At 36.3% G+C, this 14586-nt stretch overlaps 4 protein-coding genes across 4 annotated transcripts; 1 reads left to right on the forward strand and 3 right to left on the reverse strand.

The window, feature by feature from the left end:
- The first annotated feature begins 1609 nt into the window (after window positions 1-1609).
- On the forward strand, window positions 1610-6849 carry LOC117637093 (methylthioribose kinase). Its single transcript, XM_034371876.1, has 6 exons — window positions 1610-2089; window positions 2362-2671; window positions 3915-4089; window positions 4186-4387; window positions 5601-5812; window positions 6432-6849. Exons 1-6 carry the CDS (start codon window positions 1904-1906, stop codon window positions 6598-6600), a joined length of 1254 nt encoding a protein of 417 aa, XP_034227767.1. The 5' UTR covers window positions 1610-1903; the 3' UTR covers window positions 6601-6849.
- Window positions 6850-8550: 1701 nt separating this feature from the next.
- LOC117637844 lies at window positions 8551-9335 on the reverse strand. The gene has a single exon (XM_034372884.1). The coding sequence runs from the start codon at window positions 9324-9326 to the stop codon at window positions 8643-8645; it is 684 nt and encodes a 227-aa protein (XP_034228775.1). The 5' UTR covers window positions 9327-9335; the 3' UTR covers window positions 8551-8642.
- Window positions 9336-12116: 2781 nt separating this feature from the next.
- LOC117638519 lies at window positions 12117-12797 on the reverse strand. The gene has a single exon (XM_034373630.1). The coding sequence runs from the start codon at window positions 12795-12797 to the stop codon at window positions 12117-12119; it is 681 nt and encodes a 226-aa protein (XP_034229521.1).
- Window positions 12798-13361: 564 nt separating this feature from the next.
- On the reverse strand, window positions 13362-14063 carry LOC117638521. Its single transcript, XM_034373631.1, has one exon. It carries the CDS (start codon window positions 14061-14063, stop codon window positions 13362-13364), a length of 702 nt encoding a protein of 233 aa, XP_034229522.1.
- Window positions 14064-14586: the final 523 nt, after the last annotated feature.

Raw genomic sequence — 14586 nt, forward strand, 5'->3', positions numbered from 1 at the left:
GGCATTCCAACATTTAATAATTTAAACAATAAATCTAGATGGTCAAACGTTATAATAGTTTATAAGCTTATTTATGTACATATCACATGTGCTTTCAAACTTGTTTCAAATTTCCATATGGGTTTTGAAACGTCTCAAAATACTCCATACACTTTTAAAAACGGTCTCAAGTTACCAATTCCGTCAGTATTATAGACATTCCGTTACGTGCTTTGGGCTCCACTTCGTTTCAATCCTTAACATTGGAGAATAAGGATTTTTCAGCTTCAGTAAAGAGGAAAGGGGGTATTTGGGTGAGAAGGGGAAATTTGGAGAAGAAGGCTATGGCTTATCCATTCAATCTCTTGCCAGGATTCCCTTGATTCAATTTATTGTCTCTCCTTTCAGTTTTTCCTGAGCGCTTGGTTTTTTTATTGTTTGGGGTTTTCCTTTTCTCAACCTCCTTCATGCCTTGCTTGGTTAATTCCTCCAACTACAACAATCAATTAAAAAGACTGACATTGAAGAAAACAAAACGATCAACAACCAGCAAAGCTCTTCTTCTTATTACTTTCAGAGTGAAGACTAGAGAGGGGAAAAACAAAGGAAAGAAATAGATAGAGCCAAGCCAACACTAAATGCACAAAAGGAAGGAATTTCAACTACCTCTTATGCAGTGACTTCTCCAAATTAAAATTGCACAAACCAGAAAACTTCTGCTGGGCCTTTTCCTTGGTTATTCCGGACTTATTTCCGGTAAGCCTGCAAATAAGACATCATTTTGGGTCATCAACTTAGAGAGTTTTACGAGACCTTTGACATAAAACAAAATCAAACTAGCACTCCATTAGCAAACTGAGTTACCCAGAAAAAATAATAATAATAATAATAAAAGCACAAGAGCTTGATTTTTCTTAACAGTAGAACCCGATAAACGCAAGCTCATGACAACTCTATTTAAAGCTTGCCTCCATCATGGAGCCATGCATTCATATCTCAATTCAAGGGATAGACAGAAAATCAAGCACCAAAGACCAAAAAATGTTTGTTCATTCACCTCAGAAGGGTCAGTTCCCTTCTACCCAATATTGCAAATAATGCTGCTATAACACTAATTCCATCATAAAATTGCATTGCAGCTGTTTTTTTCCACTGTCATTTCAGACACGGTCACACGGGTATCTTCCATTAATTTCAACCACTGTTCTGGCAAGAGATTGAATGGATAAGCCCTAGTTTTCTTCTTCAAATTTCTCCTTCTCACCAAATACCCCAATTCCCCTTTTATGAAGCTGAAAAATTCTTATTCTTTAATGTTAAGGATTTAAACGAAATGGAGCCCAAAACACGTAACGAAATGTCTATAATACTGACGTCATAGATAACGTGAGACCGTTTTAAAAGTGTATGAAGGATTTTGAGACATTTCAAAGCTCAAGTGATAATCTGAAACAAGTTTGAAAGCATATAAAACATGTACATAAATAAGCCTAGTATATATATATATATATATATATATATATATATATATATATATATATATATATATATATATAAGGTTACAGAATTGAGATAAAGCAGGTTTTGTTGGGAGTCAGGTTTTCATTTTATTGGCAAGTTTGAGCATCCTTCTTGCTAAAAAAAATTTAAAAAAAGGTTTGAGCATCCTTATTTGTGTTTCAGTTTTTCCTGCCATGCCACAGCGCCAATATCACTTGGCCAATGAGAAAAGCCAGAACTAGACCAGATTCATTGCATTTGCACCAATCAAGCAAAAGTCTCCATTTTTCTATTTCGTCGGATAAAAAAGTCCACAACTTTCACCATCCAAATATTCCAATTCCAACGTTATTCAGACCTTTATCTTCTCAGTTCAACCTCTGAACTCTTTCTCACCCCTCCTCTTCATCGCCGCCACCACACCATGGCCTTCTCTGAGTTTCGCCCGCTGGACGAGAAGGTCCTCATAGAATACATAAAGGCCACACCTTCTCTCTCTTCTAAGCTCAACAACAAGTTTGACAACTTAACAATCAAAGAAGTGGGTGATGGCAACCTCAATTTCGTCTTCATCGTCGTTGGCTCCACTGGTTCTTTCGTCATCAAGCAGGTAATGGTTTTTCACCTTTTGGGTAGTAATGGATTGTTGGTATTTGATCAAATTTAATTGCATCCAACTCCAAAATGTTCAACTTGGGTTCTAAGTAGTTAATGATTTTTGAACATTTGGGTAGTAATGGGTTTGTGGTATTTGATCAAATTTTTCTGGATCCAACTCTAAAATGTTCAACTTGGGTTCTATGATTTGACTTTGATTGGAGAAAATTAAAATCAGTAAGCTTTTCTTGTCCCATGATGAAATATGCTGCTGGGTTTTTGCAGGCTCTTCCATATATTCGTTGTATTGGGGAGTCATGGCCAATGACAAAGGAAAGAGCATATTTTGAGGCATTGGCACTGAGAGAGCATGGTGGTTTAAGTCCTGATCATGTCCCTGAAGTTTATCATTTTGATCGGACCATGTCTTTGATTGGCATGCGCTATTTGGAGCCTCCACATATCATACTGAGAAAAGGATTGATTGCTGGAATTGAGTACCCCTTGCTGGCGGACCACATGTCGGACTATATTGCAAGGACTCTGTTCTTCACATCCCTCCTTTATCGTAATACCACGGCCCACAAACGAGCTGGTATGTGATGTATTCTTTTAATTGATTATGTTCTGTTTTCACATATTTATCGTGTGCTTTATTTGTTCTCTCATGACATGTTGGAGATAGAATGCATGATCTTGAGATGCTTTAGGTGGAATGTATGTGAAGTTGTGAATCATACATTGCTATGTGAAATATGACTGAATATTTGTCTTGGTCTTGATTGGGTGAGCATTTTAGTCCAATTACAGAAATGGTATAGTTCTGAATCCTGTCATTAGTTTTCTTTTTTTGGGGAGAATAATCATGCACAATGTTCTCCAATTGTGGTTGCAAGTTAAACCAGATAATAGGTTGGTTAACTTAATACTCAGTCTGAATAATATAGGAAAGTGATTGAGTTTTTAGAATCAGTGTCTTATTGATAATATATTGTTGAATTCAGTTCCCATTTGAAAAAATTCCATGATTCTGGGGTCTTTTCATGTATTTTTTTCCATTCTATGTTAGAGGATTCAATTTACCCAGTTTTTGAACTTTATAAGATAATTTTGAAAACCTGTGTACCTACTAAAGTTCAAAATTTTACACCAGTGGCGGTACATATAATAGATATACTAATACTTGGTGTATTTTTTGCAAGATAGGGACAAGAGTGCTGATAATATCTTTTTATCTTGTTCTTTCACGTTGAGAATTTGAAGTTCTTGCATTTTCGGATTGGGTTTGGGTTGAGCTAGAAAGTTGTTCTGTTGGCCGGGGAGTTTCTCCTTGCTGGGGCCAAGAAGAACATAATTAGTGAGTGGTGCAGTTTTTGTTTTCTATTTTGCTTGTGTGGGGTGAACGAGATAAAAGATTATTTAATGACAAGGTGGAAGAGGAGGATTTTATTCAAGACAGAGTCATATACCTAGCCTCTCTTTAGGCATCATTGTTTAAGGGCATTCCTTCTAGTATAATTCATTTAGAATGGGCGGGAGTTTTTAGTGGATTGTAACTTAATTCTCTTTGTACTATGCTAAATGCTTGTTTTCAAATGGACTTCTTGTCCTTTTTCTTTTTCTTTTTTTTTTCTTTTTTTTTTGTAACCATATTTCTTTTTACTGAAAAAGTTTTTGTTTCCTATCTAAAAGAGAAAAAAGAAAGACTAAAAGAGAAAAAAGAAAGAGTAAAAGAAACTTAGCCTCAACCTTAGTCTTCTTTTCAATACTGGTGAAGAATATATTTTGTCTAGATTTTATATCTGTCATTAACTCATCTGCATGTTTACTTTCTGCAGTTGCTGAATTTTGTGGCAATGTGGAGTTATGCAGGCTTACTGAGCAGGTTGTTTTTTCTGATCCATACAAAATATCTCAATATAACCACTGGACTTCTCCTTATCTTGATTCTGATGCTGAGGCTATACGGGAGGATAATGCTTTGAAGCTTGAAGTTGCTGAATTGAAATCTTTGTAATGAAACTATCCGATCTTAGTAGCAGATTAGTCTCTATGTGATTGTATCATTTTAAATTGTCATCTGAATGGTCAAGTTGCCTTTTTCTATAGGTTCTGTGAGAGAGCCCAAGCCCTAATACATGGAGATCTTCACACTGGTTCTGTAATGGTGACTCATGATTCAACTCAAGTTATAGATCCAGAATTTGCATATTATGGACCAATGGGTTTTGATATTGGTGCTTTTCTGGGTAACTTGATTTTGGCTTTCTTTGCACAAGATGGGCATGCTGATGAGCAGAATGATCGAAAAGTAAGCTCTATTCCATTGTCCTTCACTTGTTTTCAAATATTATTTTCTTCTTGATGAATTATTTTCAAGTATTTCAGTTCTTATTACGTGATTTCGTTTTTCAATGTGGTATCTGTCTTTTGCATCTGTTAAAGCTATTCTTAAATAATTTGTTTTGGTCAAACATACTATATTGTTAGATAGATAATTAGATACTATATTTATCTAAATTGGTGTTAAATATTTGGTTCTGGAAAAAGAAAAATTTGGTTATTGCTCCCCCTATGTCATCTTTCAAGACCTTGCTAATCGTCTTAGCAATTTGATCAAGTTGATCTTCAAGATTTCTCTAATAATTTCATCGCTGTTCATGCTCGTGAGTAGTTTTTCCTTTTTGAGTTCTAACCATGGAATACAATAACCATCTATTTAATCTTGTAGCATGTAAGCATCTGTCTTAATTTCTTTAGTGAAATCAGATGTGGGCTTGTGAGTGTTCATGCTGAAGAACAGACAATATTAATAAAGTTAAAAACTTGATTCTTTTGGCAATTGTTTAGAAATTTCTCGGTACAGTATTTAGAAACGTTTTACATTATAATGAAAGGATAACACTTTGACAAGGTTATCCCAATTCAGTTATCAAAATATAGTCTGCAGAAATTGTGATCATGTATCAATAGTGATGTGCTTGGCAGTTGGAATTAGATTTTTTCTTTTGATACCCAGAAATACACCAATCCACTTTGTTGATACAGCTTTGAAGATTAAGATTTGAATGGATGGCATAGACACAGAGTTGGTCCTTCACAGTTTGATGGTGGATTTGAAATTTCTTTAGCTTCAATTGTGAGAGGAAGAACATTGCTGTGTCTGGAATATACAAGTGCTTTTTTTAAAATTTAATATAAAATAAAAAAATAAAAAAAACTTTGTGTGTGGGTGTTTGGATACAATTTTGGTTATTGTTGCTGTTTCAATTTAGTAATTTAAATTTTTTTCATGCTGATGCAAGTGCTAGGCTTTTGACGGACTGATAGCGGGGGTGTTTGTGCAACTAAAAAAAAACTTCATCTAGTTCTAGTATAATTTCTGAATGTGTAAGCTCCATTTCAAAAACATGTTAAACCTGAGGGTTGTCGGGCAAATAATTCATAGTTTGACTTATTATTTGGCATTGCTTATGTATGGTGTGGGTCTGAGGGTCTCGTATGAAATTCGCTGTATGATGCAGGCATACAAGGATTGGATTTTGAGGACAATTGAAAACACTTGGAACCTTTTCGACAGAAAATTCGTTGCACTGTGGGATACAAACAATGATTCTGGTGACGCATATCTTCCTGCGATTTATAACAACCCTGGGCTTCTACAGCTTGTACAAAAGAAATATATTAAAGATCTGCTTCATGACTCCCTTGGTTTTGGTGCTGCGAAAATGATAAGGTGAGACAGCAGACTACAGATTTCTTTATTTCTAGTATATGTTGTCTTTGCCTTGTGTTTACCAATTTGGCTTCCCAGAATGTTGAATAATTCATTATCATAGTTTAATAAATATCTATATTTATCCGTTGTTCAAGTCATTTGGTAACTTACAAGTTCATTTTAATACCAAAGAGGCAGCTTCTAGACCTGGGAAGACATGAGATGGATAATTATGATATAATAGTATGTGTTCGCCACCAAGACTCTTTTTCTTTTTCTTTCTCAGTTGAATATTGAGCAAATACCACCCTCCTAGACAGAAACTTGGACCAGAAAAACTCGCACTCAAAATAAATATTTCAAGTTGAAGGATGGGTTACTAGAACAAAGACCACACACACAGATGTGTTTTATGCGGTATCACTGATTTTCCATGCAGTCAGTGTACTCAATGGCAATTGGAAATCTGCATATGAATATGTAAATTCATTAATATGAATACATGTATATATTTTTATGGGTATATATATAATGCACATTCTGTTTTATGGGTCTTTAAATTCGTTGTTGAAATTACCAATCAAGAAACTATGGATTTGATTTCTGTAATAATGCTTTTGCTTTGTTCTTTTGACAGGAGAATTGTTGGTGTTGCACATGTTGAAGATTTTGAATCAATCGCCGATGCTAGCAAACGGGCAGGTTGTGAGCGTCGGGCTCTTGAGGTAGCAAAGTTGCTTCTTAAGGAGAGGAGAAAGTTTCAGGGCATTGCGGAAGTTATTTCAGCCATTAAACAAGTCCAGTAATAACTAATGAGTCAATGAGACGACGTTTATGTTTGAAATAGGAGTCTTCTAGAAAGAAAAATATACAGATTTTTGGTGTGGCTGTGTGCTACCTTAATTGCTCTGACCATGACCATGACCGTATCCAACAACGGACATGGCTCTTTCAGCTCTTTTATATAATATTGTGCTTTTGAGTCTCTGGCCTGTGATTCTGTCGATGCTCATCTGTTCCCAAACCATGTGATCCAAATCTCCAGCCCCTCTCAACTTCTCTTCCTCTGTCTCTTTCAGCTACATGGATTTTCTTTTCCCTAAAAAAAGGTTTTTTTTCTTCTTTTTTTCTTTTTGGATTTGTGGTGGAGAAGATAGAGCATGCTATGAAATGATGACTTGATTTAAGCCTACGAATATATGTAGATTTTATGGTATTGAATTGATAAGTGGGTATATATCTGCCGTCCGATGAAGCGATGATATGTAAATTCTATCTTTTAAAATTACGCATTTGCAATTTTAAAAGCGAGAATTTTGTTGATGATATGTAAACCATCGAAGCTGAAGGTGTCAAAAGACCCGCCTTCACAAGTAATAGATCGCCATCTCCATCAACAGAAACTAGAAGAACTAGATCACAATTTTCATCAACTTGTGTATAATATAACGGGCCAAACATTTTTTGTCCATGAGCTTAAGGCACGTCAGCGTCCCACGTCGGAAGGCCAATGTCATCGCTTATGCTAGCAGGAGGAGAGCAACGTCGTCTGCTAGTCTTGTGATGAGACTTGGGCAGAGGGAGATGGACCTGCAAATTACAAGGAACACTTGTGTGAAACGGAGATAACATTGTTTTGTTATCTTTGATCAATTACGACATGTCACGCGTGATAATTTTTTTACATGACAATCCATGATTTATTGGGGATAGCAAACCGTACTATCTCGTTCCATACAAGTTTTTCTGGTAAATTACAATCAAGCCCAAAAATCTTTCAACACACAAAAAGATTTTATCCCACATTGGTAAAGGATGAGCATGTATGAGCATTATGTATTGGAAGATAGTGTAGAAATTTTTCTTTCAAGGGTCCAAATGGGTGTAGGAAAGGGTTAAAAATATGCAATAATTAAGGGGATTTTTTTTTTTTCTTCCTTTCATTAATTTTTCGTCCTTTTGCATAATTCCCTGAGGGAAAGGGTAGAAATTGGTTGAATTGTCATTGTAGTCTTACAATTCTTGTAGACCATAATAGACATCTCAAACTTTCCTAATGGTCCCGGGCAAGAGATTATTCCCGATCTATTAGTAGCCTAATCTATAAGCATAATAGAACAGTAGCATATCTTTATTCCCAACTGTTTTGCGCAATGCAATAGGTTATTATTATTATAATTAGGCAATTTGCTGCACTTAAAATAAAATTAAAAATTAGCTTTGCGAGATCTAATGCAGATAATATTCTAAAGATATAAAGCTAGCTCCAATAGTATTTTTGGACCGTCAGTCTGAGATAAGTTATGATCAGCAGAAGACAAATATTTGACTTCGATGGCATAAACCAGACAAGTTCTTTGCTCGAGACGAGGGTTTTGACAAATTCTGTCATTGTGATGGCTTGAGATTTTGTCCATTGAAACTACATTTTGAAGGCAGATTACAAGAACCAAATCCAAATAGATACATGCTAGTTAGTTGTTAATCTACTAGCTTATACTTTAGTGCAGAGAACTGCAAATTGATTAGAGTATAGTTAAGACCAAATACCCAAAATTCTCTAGCTCAATATTATGTCTTAGCCCGATGTGACTAGTTGGGTAACTACAAATTCCAGGTTCTGGCATGATTATCCGGCTTTTAGATAATTTGACATATTATATTATCAGATTATGAATTGTTAATCAAGTCGATTCTTATTTAATTTTGTACGTAATTTAGATTGATAATTTGACAATATATAAATCGTGAACATACACGTAGATTCTTATTAAGACAATTTATTTATTAAAAATACGACAATTTATTCATTTAAATCAGCCCTTGGCCTGCACGCCCTTAATGTTATCTAGTTTCCATACTTGGCCTTGTACTCAGTCCAGAGCTGATCAACGTTCTTTCCCAGCAAATCAACAAAATAATTAGGACTATAACCACTCCTCAATTTCTTATTCAATTCTGCCACAAACCCATTTCTCAGGCCATTCAAATAGTCCAAAAACCGAGCAGTGACATCATACCCCTGGTCCCACTTGCTCCCCTGACCTGGCTGAACCCAATGGCCCGGCACAAACCCTGCTTTGAGCCTCACGTAATCAGCAATGCCTTCAATCAAACCCCCTGGGGCTTGACCGTTCCCATTCCATTGCCACACGTGCGTTGACTCGTGATAAAGCACACCGGTGATCTCCTTCTTCACATCGCCTGAGTAGCCAGCTATGTAGCCGGCGCTGACGTGGATCTCATTGTTCCTAGCAAATGCGACGCCGTCCATGTTTTCAACGATCAAGCTGACTTTGTCCACGCTCTTCCTATCTGAGGCTGCGTTTTGCTGGAATACCCTCCAGATGAAGTCGGCGGCGGATATCAGAGTTTGCCTGCTGTACTCAGCTCCGATGTCGTTGTTGAAGCGGACGCCCCCAGGGCTTGTTCCCGCGTTGTTGGTGACGACGTAGTCGACTGCATGGGTGCCACGAAGGGGCGCTGCGGCTAGTATTAGGAGCAAGGAGAGGAAACAGATAGGGTGAGCCATGGTTATTTGGTTTTGGGTTGTACAAATTATGTGATTTTGTTCTATGGTTTATATAGAGAATAATGTGTAGTATTTCAAGGTCAGCAAATTTTTTTTTTTTTCTTGGGGTGAGTCTTCTAGATAATATACAGAACCAAGTTAACTTTCATTTTTCTCATCTTTAATTTCTTTAATTTATCTTACTCTTAACAACTACACCATTTTTTAAATATTTATTTTCATATATCTATCTATATATATATATATAATTTTCTATACGAATATTCAGATGTTATTATCGTGTAATTATCATATATTTTTTACTACACTTTCCTACTTTCCTCCTTAATTATATTCACTGATATTATGACACGAACAAATTTTATGTTCACATATGTCAGTGTGAAAAGTCTAATGATCTTGATTATTATCGTTAGTGAGAAGAAAAAGTGGGAGGCCCCGCTCCCTCCACGTATCCTTATTGCACCGTATAACTTATCTAAAAGTATGTATAACTACACCTGAAAATAAGGACAGCTATAGATCATTGACCTTGACTTGGATCCGGGCTTTTCTGCCGGCTAGAATTGGAACCCAGCTGGTTCATTATATGTAATGTTGATGGTCATGGTCATAGCCTGATGTTTGTCACTTTGCATTTGAAATAACAGACAAACCAAAACCCATAACAAGAAGACCAAAAACTAAAAATAAAAAACCACGAGCCACTACGCAACGTCTCAAAATAATACCAGGAGATTCAATTCATCAAGATTCAGAAGATGAAATTTTAATTTCGCACATAAAGCATTTCTTTTCTTACTGCAATAACTAATTAAGGCTCTGTTTAATAACCAATTTTGTTACTCCTCTCTCTCATTCTTCCCTTTCATCTTCATTCTCATTATTACTTTTATTTTTCCCTATACTCTATTACAAAAAATAAAAAATAAAAAATAAAATTGAAACGATTATCAAACCGGCTGAATAATTTGCCGAAGTTGGCTGATTAATTTCACTACAAGGAATGTCTTGGTCAATGAAGCCGGCTCATAAAAAGCAATAATGGATCAAGCCTTGGTAACTTTGGAGAATCGTCATTATCTTTCATCCAGATTGGATCATACCATAGTTGACCCAAGGGTTATCAGAGCCAAAAAGTCAGCCTCGTCAAAGGCTTGCAGCCCACCGAAGCTTTGAAACTTTCAGCGCAGGCGGTCCGATCTAGAACCTGCCAATGGATCAAGCCTTGGTGACTTTGGAGAAGTATTAAGATATTACTGAAATAGGTTGTGGCAGTTAGGTCCAACTCTGGGATAATACTCTAAACCCTTGTAACTCAATCCTAATGGCCCGATCGTATCAAATAAAAACATGGCTCTTCTGGTTCTTTTATATAATATATATACCCCACTTGTGTGCTTTGAGTGAGTTGTTATTGTCCATGTGAAATGATGATTTGAGTTTATGTATTATAATTAGGGTTAAATACCTTTTTGGTCACTAGGTTTTATATGAAAATTCTATTTGGTCATTGAAAAAAAATTTAGTCAAATTGATCATCATGTTTTCCTAAGCTTACAATTTATAAACATTCATTTATCTTCACTTAAGTGCAGTTTTTATTTTTATTTGTTTTCCTCACAATTCCAATTTCAACCCATGATTTTCCCCAATTTGTTAAACACTAATAACACAATATACCCTTACTCCTTGAGTTAGAGGAAGAAGATTAAACGTGCTTCGTAAAAAAATAAAAATAATAACTGCATTTAACGGAAGATAATAGAATGTCTATAAATTGTAAAATTTGGAAAACACAGTGACTAATTTGGCTAAAAAAAATTTCTCAATGACCAAATTAAATTTTCGTGCAAAACCCAGTGATCAAAAAGATATTTAACCCTTATAATTATAAATGGATATTTTTTTTTCTTTATAGACTCTGAAATAATGATGACTTGAGTTTAGCCATAAGTACGTGTAGATTTTATGGTAGAGATAATATAAGTGCGTGTCTGTTGGGAATATTATTCCACTCATAATATGATGAAGTGATAAGGCGTCTTCCTAGTGAGTTTTTTTTTTTTTTTTTTTTTTGACTTAGTTGCATGCTTAATTATTATTATTGCTAGTGGTGTGAAGACAAGAAGTAACTTTTTGCAAGACCTAATGCAGATATGTGATATTTGAAATGGATTTGTTCTTTCATTTGTCGTGGAAAAAATTGAGGCCCAATGAGAGTTCATGTCATCCTGGAACCGTTCAGTTTTTCGTTGGTGGAAAATAACGACTGTCCAACGGCATATGTCTATTGAAACTTGATTATAATTTAATAGAGTCTATGGAGACTTACCTAACAAAAAATACTTTAGTGATTCATAATTAATGTTAAAAGATAAGGCTCCAAAAAACAATTTGGGCAGTAGCTTTGAGGTAAGTTATCATAAGCAGAGGACAAACGGCAAATTGATCAGATTTTCGAAACATTATAGCACTATTCTTTGGCTCAAGCATATAAGCCCTGTGGCTAAGTATCCCAGGTTCTGAGATAATCAACCAGCAGAATCCTATAAATTGGCTAATAAAATTCTGAGTAAGAATAATATTATGAAGAGTAATGTTTCTTTTGTTAGATAGTTTTCGGCACGTTACGTTATCAGATTATGACAAAAATTTAATAGTCTCTTAATGCATGCACATCGATTAAAATAAAATAATGTTACTTATTATATAGATAATATCGAGACAATTTATTTCTCTAATAGACTCGTACAACATTTTATTCACTTAAATCAACTAGACCAGCTTTTAATTTTGTGCGTACTTGGCCTTGTAATCACTCCAAAGCTGATCAACATTCTTCCCCAGCAAATCAACAAAATACTTGGCACTATAACCGCTCCTCAATTTCTTATTGAGTTCTGCCACAAACCCACTTCTCCGACCATTCAAATAGTCCAAAAACCTAGCAGTAACATCATAGCCCTGGTCCCACCTATTCCCTTGCCCTGGCTGAACCCAGTGGCTTGGCACAAACCCTGCCTTCAGCCTCACGTAATCAGCAATTCCTTCAATCAAACCCCCAGGAGCTTGACCATTTCCATTCCACTGCCACACGTGCGTTGACTCATGATAAAGCACACCGCTGATCTCTCTCTTCACATCGCCTGAGTAACCAGCTATATAGCCAGCGCTGACGTGGATTTCATTGTTGCTAGCATATGCAACCCCGGTTATGTTATCAATGATCAAAGTGACCTTTTGTACACTCTTTCTATCAGCGGCTGTGTTTTGCTGGAACACCCTCCAGATGAAACCGGTGGCGGAGATTAAGGTTTGCCTGCTGTACTTGGCTCCGATGTCGGTGTCGAAGCGGACCCCTCCCGGGCTTACTCCGGCCTTGTTGGTGACGACGTAGTCGACTGCATGGTTACCATGAAGGGCAGTTGCTAGTGTTAGGAGGAAGGAAAGGAAGAAAATATGAGCCATATTTTGTGAGATTAAGTTAAGCTTTGGTTTTTGCTTCTGGGTTTTGTGCAAAATGTGCTATTGCTCTATGGTTTATATATATATATATATATATATATAGAGAGAGAGAGAGAGAGAGAGAGAGAGAGAGAGAGAGAGAGAGTGATGTACCACTATTTTTCCCCCGTGGTTGCGTTGCGTGTAGCAAATAATAAAGATCAAGTTAATTTTTTGTTTGTCTCATCTGTTTTTAAATTCCCTCTTCTCCTATTCTTAACCACTCAAACTTTCCTTATTCCCTTCTTACCAGTCCACATGGTCCATGTTAGTTTATATTATTTATGCCTAGCTAGTCATCATTTGTTGTAATTGGTTTAGTTAGGACGTTTGTCACTTTAAATTTGAATTACCTAATGCAAAAAAACAAACAGAAAAACCAATAAAAAGCAGACAAAAAGAAAACAAAGATTCAGGGTCAGCACAATTTATTTATCTAACGGACTAAGATTACAACATTTTATTCACTTAAATCAGCCCTTAATTAGGTGTGCAGGCCTCTAATTTCTGACTAGTATCGGTCACCTTTCAACGTTTTGCATACCTGAGCTTGTACTCAGTCCAAAGCTGACCAACATTCTTCCCCAGCAGCTGAACAAAATCATCATCGCTATAACCAAGCCTCATCTTCTTGTTCAATTCTGTCACAAACCCATTTCTCAAACTCTCCAAATACTCCAAAAACCTAGCAGTGACATCATAGCCCTGGTCCCACCTATCCCCAACTCCCGGCTGGGCCCACTGACTAGGTATAAACCCTGACTTCATCCTCACGTAATCTGCAATTCCTTCAACCAAACCCCTCGGGGCCTGTCCATTCCCATTCCATTGCCATACATGTGTTAACTGATGGTAAATCACACCGTTCATTTCGTTTCTCTGTCCCTCCACATCCGCTGCTGGGTAGCTTAGAATGTACCCAGCACTTACGTGGATCTCATTGTTGCTTGTATTTGTATAAGCCTCTCCCTTCATGTCTTCAATGGTCAAGGTGATATTCTGCACGCTCTTTCTATCCTCGGGAGTGCTTTGCTGGAACAAATCCCATATGAACTCGGTGGCGGAGATTAATGTTTTCATGCAGTAGTTGACTCCGATTTCTTGTTCGAAACGGTCCTGGTTATGGATCCCCGAGGTGACGTCGTTGACAAAGTATTCCATGTCATAGGCGCCATGGACAAGGCCTGCTGCTAGTGTTATGAAGCAAAGGACATAAATACTGCGAACCATAGTTTTTGAAAGTAAAATGATTTTTTGCTTTTGGGTTCTGTAGAATGTACTATTTTGCTCTTGGTTTATATAGGAGCCTAACTATAATGCTATAAAACAAACTCTCATTCATGAGATTTGAACTTAACCTGAAAAGTGGGAAATTTCTTGGTGATTGGTCCATTTTGTTGTTCAAAATTCACACATAAAATACAATTTTTACTTGTAATTTCAATTCTTGTTACCCATAATATTAAAGGGACCAACTATTTTCCTGACTTTTGATAATCCATCAATTTAGTTGGTGGAAATACACGATTGCTCGACGGCAATGTTTCTGTTGCAGCTTGATCATTCATGCTGCGCCCTGCAAGTTATACGCCTGATTGTAGAGTCACATTTCTTTTGTGGTCATGTTCAGGTCTTAAAACCTTAATTACTCAAAAGACTTGTTAGAATATAAAATAAAATAATTATCGGTTTGTTTTGGGCACGTGTTGATCAACAAACATTATCCTTGAGATTTAATTTCGAATTCCTAAGT

The sequence above is a fragment of the Prunus dulcis genome, chromosome 8 (assembly GCF_902201215.1).
Source record: "Prunus dulcis chromosome 8, ALMONDv2, whole genome shotgun sequence".
Taxonomy (NCBI): domain Eukaryota; kingdom Viridiplantae; phylum Streptophyta; class Magnoliopsida; order Rosales; family Rosaceae; genus Prunus; species Prunus dulcis.

Excerpts from the sequence above, each read along its gene's own strand:
- LOC117637844 (XM_034372884.1), bottom strand. The coding sequence starts at position 9,326 with ATGGCTCACCCTATCTGTTTCCTCTCCTTGCTCCTAATACTAGCCGCA.
- LOC117638519 (XM_034373630.1), bottom strand. The coding sequence starts at position 12,797 with ATGGCTCATATTTTCTTCCTTTCCTTCCTCCTAACACTAGCAACTGCC.
- LOC117638521 (XM_034373631.1), bottom strand. The coding sequence starts at position 14,063 with ATGGTTCGCAGTATTTATGTCCTTTGCTTCATAACACTAGCAGCAGGC.
- LOC117637093 (XM_034371876.1), top strand. The coding sequence starts at position 1,904 with ATGGCCTTCTCTGAGTTTCGCCCGCTGGACGAGAAGGTCCTCATAGAA. Across the intron at positions 2,672-3,914 it reads CACGGCCCACAAACGAGCTG|TTGCTGAATTTTGTGGCAAT; the intron begins GTATGTGATGTA and ends TACTTTCTGCAG. Across the intron at positions 5,813-6,431 it reads GGTGCTGCGAAAATGATAAG|GAGAATTGTTGGTGTTGCAC; the intron begins GTGAGACAGCAG and ends TTCTTTTGACAG.